General features: G+C 31.7%; 1 protein-coding gene across 4 annotated transcripts; it reads left to right on the top strand.

Moving 5' to 3' along the window:
* Positions 1-415: 415 nt before the first annotated feature.
* Positions 416-7240, top strand: LOC100643066 (bestrophin-4). Of its 4 annotated transcripts, none has more exons than XM_012319882.3 (12): positions 416-730; positions 845-1105; positions 3238-3455; positions 3524-3800; positions 4065-4199; positions 4267-4433; positions 4897-5054; positions 5194-5424; positions 5492-5572; positions 5681-5832; positions 5923-6057; positions 6343-7240. In XM_012319882.3, exons 4-12 carry the CDS (start codon positions 3622-3624, stop codon positions 7148-7150), a joined length of 2046 nt encoding a protein of 681 aa, XP_012175272.1. In that variant the 5' UTR covers positions 416-730; positions 845-1105; positions 3238-3455; positions 3524-3621; the 3' UTR covers positions 7151-7240. The 4 variants fall into 4 exon arrangements, with proteins under 4 accessions (XP_012175272.1, XP_020723869.1, XP_003403275.1 ...); XM_020868210.2 differs by having other exon boundaries at positions 417-730; positions 845-945; positions 3238-3383; XM_003403227.4 differs by having other exon boundaries at positions 417-730; positions 3238-3383.
* Positions 7241-7687: the final 447 nt, after the last annotated feature.

The following is a 7687-nucleotide window of genomic DNA, read 5'->3' as shown; positions in this document are numbered from 1 at the left end:
ATGTGTGCTAGACCTGCCAAAAGAACATCATTTCATAAAATTTCCTACTCGTGAGAACGTACTTCTTTTCCCTTCTTATCTTCTTCATCCATATAAAGTATATATAAAGAAATCAATGCGTAAAGTGTCGACTAATTCGTTTCAAACGTGTTGATTTAAGTAAAAATAAAACCCATTGAAATAATTGTCAATATTTGACAAAACATTTTTCTGCAACTTAATTAAAGTATTGCGTCTCTCAAAACACCAAAGATTATATCGAATTATAATAAACTTTGTCAATGATAGTTACGAATTCGCAATACTAAGAGCTTGACATTCGACCCTTTTAGATTTGGGTACCTGCCATCGGATCAGAATTGACCAGCTTCAATGTTAACATTCGCAATGACGATGCGGATTTTCTTAGCAAATCAGTTTAGCGCTAACTACTAGCCTTGGATGCATACCTGATCTAACAGTCGGACAAGTATTGTTTATATTAGAGGTGTCTTTTTGATCCAAAGTCTTTTTTCTTCAAAGTAATAACATGGTAGATTAAATCGTATTCTATAATATAAATAAATTAAATTTTATGTTATATACGTTGGTGTAAAATTGTTTAAAATCATTAATTAAGCAAATCGATACTTTAAATGCTTATTAAATACTCGTGTGCAGTTGGTAAATCTGTATAACATATGTACGGTGAACTCGTTCGTTGAGTGTATTCGTTCGATATGATTAAAAAGTGAGTTTACCATTCTCATACGATAGATGCATGGATACAATTCAAAACTTGAGTCCAGAAAGATTAAAGTATGAAAAATAGATCTGTTATATTTTCCGTATGCGATTGTTACAGGCAACAGTTGGTTTAATACATTTTGTGCAATAACATGACAAGTATACAACATTCATTGATTTTTATGAGTTGGAAAAATTAATGGCCACATATCAGCGATGGTAAATTGAATTGAAGTTTCTGTAGTAATTACCTTAATTAAAACGTGGAATTTATTTCGTTTGACGTGTTCACAAGTAACGTGTAACAAATTTCGCTTTATCAATTGGCAAAACACTTTCAATTGAACGTTTTTTTACGTACATTGGACCTACGTGCGAGGTAAGATATATTTAATGTTAATGCATTATGCGTAAAGTGGCAGACAATGGTAAAAGTGCAATGATAATTTCTAATATTTTAACATTGCACTTTAAACATTGCACATTAGCAGGTATTATAATATACTATGTCTTTAATTATCGCAATTATATAAAATTGTTTGTCAGTCATAAAAATATTCTCACAACGAATAACGTTATTCCATATTTTTATAACGATATAAAAGATAAATTTGTATATTAATACTTATTTACAGGCTTAAATAATAAAGTTAGCTCCAAGAGTTATATCGATTAACATATTCACAATTTTCCATAAATTTTTTTCAACTACTTTCTGGTACTTTCTTCATCCGACACTGCGCTCTCTTGTATATTTTCGTCATATGCTTATTTTCGAGTTCTATCTTTGTAAAGTTCATTGATTAGATTTCTTCACAGTATCTTGAATTTTTATTAAATTTACAGAGAATAAACCGCTTCGAATTAGTTTTATTATTTAGATTTGGATTAGTTTTAATCTATTTCCATTAAAAATTAGTTTCAGTCTATATCTATTATTTAATCTATTACGATAAAATTTTAACGGAAGCGTATGGTAGTTCGACCAATGTCGCATGCTTCTTTCGAACATAGATATTTTTAGACCGCTCCCTCGAGGTGCAACGAGCGACCGTCAGACAATCTGTTAGACACAATGCTGACGCTTCGCGCACGTGTCAAACAGCACAAAACTTGCAGACGAAATGAAATGTTTTCGTTATCATATCGATGACTGATTCACCACTAAAATAATTCGGTTAAACAAACGGTGTTCATAAATCACACGCGCGAATAGTTGGCCTGATTGTTTTCCTTTTCCTTCTTTTTATTAAATAATCATTAGAAGACTACATAATTTTTTTAATTTAACAGTTAATTTAATTAACAGATAATTATATAAAAATTAATTTTTACGTATCATTTAGTATGGTCATAATGTAGATCTATTCTAAGTATAAAATAAGATTTATATATGTTATTTGTAAATGTTTTTCAAGGGAAACGGGGAAAGCGTTTAAACCGGGGAATGGAAATCTGGAGGATTTTATTTCAGTAGATGACATAAAACAAATTCGAACAACTAAGAGAACAAAAATTTTGAGTATAAAATATCCACAATGCATTCACTCTGATATTTAGTATGTGAAATGAATCTCTGCCTAGGTCCTGCGTCTTTTAGTTGTGTTTAAAAAAATATGTATAAAAATTATTTATAAAAAATTATTTATATACTTAAATCAACATCTAATTGCAGAATAAAATAAAATATCAAAATAGACCGCAAAACTGAAATAAAATAGCTGAATGATTCTACTATCATTTAATATTGGAGTAATTTTGATATTGAATGAAACGTCTAATAAAATAAAGACGTCATCATAGTAAACTGTCATGTTTATTTAAAGAAAATCCATTGCTTTCGCTTTCTTACTACTACTCTCATTCATTAATTTTATCCATTTATAGAATCTACGCCCGAGATACTATGTAAATTTGGTGATAATTTACAAAGTTAGTCCTAGAACAACTTCCGTTAGCAATTTGTCAGTAAATAATACCTAATCTAAGAGTTCAATTGCGGCATACCGAGAAGGCTTGTATAAATTGTATATTTATTCAGATGGCGGTTATACCGATGACCAAAGTTATATTTAACGGCATCGCTGCATACTGGCGCAAATGCCAAAACTACTCAGCATTATTTACAGTGCATAAAGCAAACCGTTTAGACACCTCTCAACGTTTGGACAGTTCCTTCCACTTTCTTCTATCAACGTCCTTGTGCGATATCCAGTTTGCATTAAAATCAAACAGCATTATTAAAGTTATAGATTTAGCGAAATAAATTAAATATTTTTAATTCTTATTTAAACTTGTATTTAATAAAATGCTCTGTTTAGTGGAAGTTCCATTAAAATTAATAATCGAATATTAATTTCTTAAATTAAAGAAAATTATTAACTTGCCAACTTAGTCAAGCAAATATTTAAAGCTTTTAATTCGTATTTTTACAAAATGTAATGAAATATTCTGTTAAGCGGAATTTATTCTATTTACACATTAATCCACATGTTTCGTATCTATTCGCAGTGATCCAAAATGGATTTCACATCAATAATTCTTCTACCAAAAAGGAGATTGTAAAAAAATTATCAATTGAGAAATTATTATAAAAGTATTATTATAAACGAGGAGAATGTTTTACTCCATTATACGTTTGTTCCATAGCGCCTGAGGTATTTATCTGTCTAAGAATAATAACACAACAAATTTCACCGAATTCTATTCGTATTCATTAACTACGTCAAGTATGGTTCTTTAACGTATGGCTAATTATCATATGGTTACGATAATTATTGGTAATTTTTATTGATAGATTGATGAAAGTGAAGTAACAATGAAAAGAAAGAAATTTCTATTGCTACGACAAGCTTACTTCCGTTACGAAACTGGTAAATAGCGAATGAAAGAAGGATGACAGTCTCGTACCAGTATCAAGTAGCAAACTCTACCAGAGGTGGATTCACCAGGCTTCTTTTTATGTGGAGAGGATCACTGTATAAGCTCATCTATAGAGAATTACTCTTATTCCTGATACTCTTTGCAGCAATCTCCACTGTTTACCGTCATATACTTAGTATCAAACTGAAAAGGTTCGCAATTCAATTCTTAATATGATTTCCATTAAATAGCGATCGGATGTATCGCTTTATAACTTTTATATATAATTAATATTTGTAACAGTTAAATTTCTATATTTATGGGAGAAATTACACGTGTATATATATATATATATATATATATATATATATATATATATATATATGTATAACAATAGGATACACACACGCACATATATATAATAAATAAATAATTGATGTAACAATTAATTATTAAATATATCATTTCATTTCTAGAGAATTCGAAAAGATTGTCATTTATTGCGATAATTTTATTAATTTAATTCCATTAAGTTTCGTTCTTGGATTCTACGTGTCTTACGTTGCTCAAAGATGGTGGCAACAATATCAAGCGATACCTTGGCCTGATAAGTAAGTCTGGAGAATAAATATTCAATGGAACAATAAAACGTTTAATATCGATAATTGTTATTAATAGGGTAATGCATTTAATTGCTTTGTACGTTACTGGAAACGACGAATACGCTCGTACGCTTCGAAGAGCTCTGATGCGCTACTTGAATCTTTCCCTAATACTTGTTTTACGTTCGATCAGTTCAGCGGTGAAAAAACGATTCCCAACGCTCGATCACGTCGTTGATTCTGGTAAAATTTTCTTTTAACGTGAACGTACTAATTTTAACCCGTAGTATGCATTCCCACGAAAGCGTATTGAATACGTTACTCACTCCGAAGAAAGACTAACAAGGCACAAACCATGATGAAATGAAATTACGAAAACTGATAACAGAAAATCTTTACGAACGGGAGTAAAAATCATAATCATTGAATTTGGATTAAAAACTTATTCTAACAAAGGTGAATCCGTTTTTCGGTTGATTACTTGTATATATACATACGTGTGCATTTTTTTGCAATTATTTAAAAATTATTTCCATAGTAGAAGGTTATAATATTACACGATATTTAGAAATAATATATTTTTTGTTAATATGTAGGAGTCCAGTAAATTACAGCAGTTCTTTCAAATAAAATCGGCTTTTAGTATCAATGATGATATTAATATAATGGATATTACACAAATAATACAATAAACATCTGATTGCAGGTTTTATGACAGCGTTTGAATTGGATTTATTTTTGGCAGTACCAAGCTTAGAATTCAACACTTATTGGATCCCTTGCACATGGTTTATCAACCTTCTAAAAGAAGCGCGTCATAATCACAGAATTCCCGATCCTCAGGGATTAAAATTAATTATGGAGGTATGATATCATGTTGCAGCATCAAGTTGCGATTGCAAAAGGAATTTACAATTTACTTGATACAACTCGTACCAACGAATCAAATATTTCGAAAAATCTAATTTGTTACCATGCCATTAAAAGATAATAATCGTTACAGGAATTCAGCGAATTTCGTACAAAATGTGGCCTTTTATGGAGCTACGATTGGATATCAATTCCGTTAGTTTACACCCAAGTAGTGACATTAGCGACGTATAGTTTCTTTGCCGTGGCTTTAATAGCTCGTCAGTACATCGATGGTAAAGAGAAACAATTCCAGCTGCAGATTGACATTTACATACCTGTTTTTACTCTGCTACAATTTTTCTTTTTCATGGGCTTGTTAAAGGTACTTACAACTTTTCCTATAACGAGAAAGATGATAAATTGTCAAAACAATAATTATACTTCAATAGGTAGCGGAACAATTAATTAATCCTTTTGGCGATGACGACGAAGATTTCGAACTGAATTGGATAATTGATCGTCATACAAAAGTAATTAAACTTCTTTATATATTGATGTCTAAGAGTTATTTTACAAATATCTTCTGAAATATTTTCGAATCGTACAGTTTTAGTTTTCCCATTTATTTTATATATCAGGTATCATACCTTGGAGTAGATACCCTTATGAATCGTTGTCCACCATTGGTCAAAGATATTTACTATGACGCCGAAAATCTAATTTTACCATACACTGAAGCAGCGGCTGCTTACAAAAAGAAAACTTATCGCGGTAGTGTGGCACATATGACGTTAGTATCCTTAAAAGGTTTTAATTAATGTATACAAATTATTATGAGAGGAGGTACTTTCAAAATCGATGTTCATCTTTTGACGTTTAGAGTTCCCGAGGAAAAGCAAACCATGTTTCTACCAGACGTTATAGAAGAGGACGAAGAGGACGTAAAACCGTCACATCACACATCAACGATGAGTTTAGCTACTCATCCTAATGACAGCCCACCGTGTGAAAGGCGGTAAGATTATAATGTATAATGTATATTCGTAATTTTTTTACTTATTCTTCATATTCTTTTTAAATATTATTCAAAAAATTGTTTTTATTAAATAATTTAAGAATTCTTAATTAAAAATAAAATTCAATGAAATTATATTCATACCAAGTTCAATATGTATAACAAAGGAAGCTTAAAAATCAAATTTCAGAAACGAATAATTAATACAACAATTTGTGTTGCGAAATCGTGTAAAAACGTAGTTAATGAAATGAAGTTTTGTTAAGTTAAACTCGTTTGTTTCAGCCAGATCAACCCGCGCCCTGAAACACCTACGAAAATTGATCAAACTTGTCCTGAGACAATTTTACAGTTTGATATTCAGGAACCATCGGTCCACACCGACCAAATAGAACAAAAAGCAAAAAATATAGCAGACACTATAAAGAAATTTTCATCTTTAGGAAAGTATTCGTTGCCACGAATTGATTCAAACCGAAAGCCATTTTTCACGCTAACAAAAAGCCCTAAGTTGGTTATACAACCTTGGCCGAGTACGTCAAGTTTATCAATATCCTCGAGACAAATCATAGACACGCCTTCGGTTTACATGGATAATCTAAATCCATGGAGAGATTATAGTCCAAAAGTTGCACTACCATACACGTTTGATGTTAGTGGTTCGGAACATTCCCCGGAAGAGGAAGGGCAATACGACTTCGAAAGTGTACATCAATCAGACGATACTGCCATAAACCCAAGTGACAGTCCTCATTCAGATACATGCCAATTACAGTGCCAACATTACGGTACTTCTTATTTAACGCTGCCAGAAACACCTTTGTCAATCCCGTCGAAAGCAACGATGCCGAGAAATAGAAGCCCCAAGTTTCTTGTAAGAAGACATAAATCAATAGGCACAGGTAGAAAGAAAGATATTCAATGGAAACAGATCGTGAAAACTACTAAGAAAAATACACCAAATGATATGCCGAAAACCGAACGAAGCTTATCTCGTTCGAGGGGCTCGCCAAAATTAAAATTAAAAGAAACATCACCGAATACAAACAAAGACGATATATCTGATACAGATGCATCGAGCGAAGAAGGATGAGTCTAAAAATTGTAATTACGCATCTATGTGATAACTATTAAGGAATATAAAATAATGCATTATATAAAAGTATTTATCAGTGTAAAATGGCGTGTTGTATTCTTCATTTGATGGCGCATACACCGCATATCAGTCTATTTATCCTATATCAACACTAGTCCTAGTCAGTTACGATGCAATTGCAGTTTTACATATTGTGACTGAAATATTCAAATCAACGTATTTCCAGTGCTATTGAAGATATATAGATACATGGATTACTCCTCCTGATTATACTCCTCAGCTGATGCCGCGTACACCGCACATTAGTCGGCTTACCCTATTCTTACATTCGTCCCCGTCAAATCCCATGTTATCCCAGTTTTGCATATTGAAGCTGAAATATTCAAATAAACGTATCTCCGCAGCTATTTGAGATATATAGACACTTCGATACGCTCTATGCTCCTCAGTTGGTGCCGCAAATACATCACACCGGTCGGTTTACCTTATATCAACAACAGCCCCCGTTATATCCTAAGTAATTGCAGTTTTGCA

This window comes from Bombus terrestris, chromosome 3 (genome assembly GCF_910591885.1).
Source record: "Bombus terrestris chromosome 3, iyBomTerr1.2, whole genome shotgun sequence".
Lineage (NCBI taxonomy): Eukaryota > Metazoa > Arthropoda > Insecta > Hymenoptera > Apidae > Bombus > Bombus terrestris.
The sequence above is the reverse complement of the archived record's forward strand: the minus strand, read 5'-3'. Positions and strand labels throughout refer to the sequence as shown.

Excerpts from the sequence above, each read along its gene's own strand:
- LOC100643066 (XM_012319882.3), top strand. The coding sequence starts at position 3,622 with ATGACAGTCTCGTACCAGTATCAAGTAGCAAACTCTACCAGAGGTGGA. Across the intron at positions 5,055-5,193 it reads GATTAAAATTAATTATGGAG|GAATTCAGCGAATTTCGTAC; the intron begins GTATGATATCAT and ends TAATCGTTACAG. Across the intron at positions 5,573-5,680 it reads TAATTGATCGTCATACAAAA|GTATCATACCTTGGAGTAGA; the intron begins GTAATTAAACTT and ends TTTATATATCAG.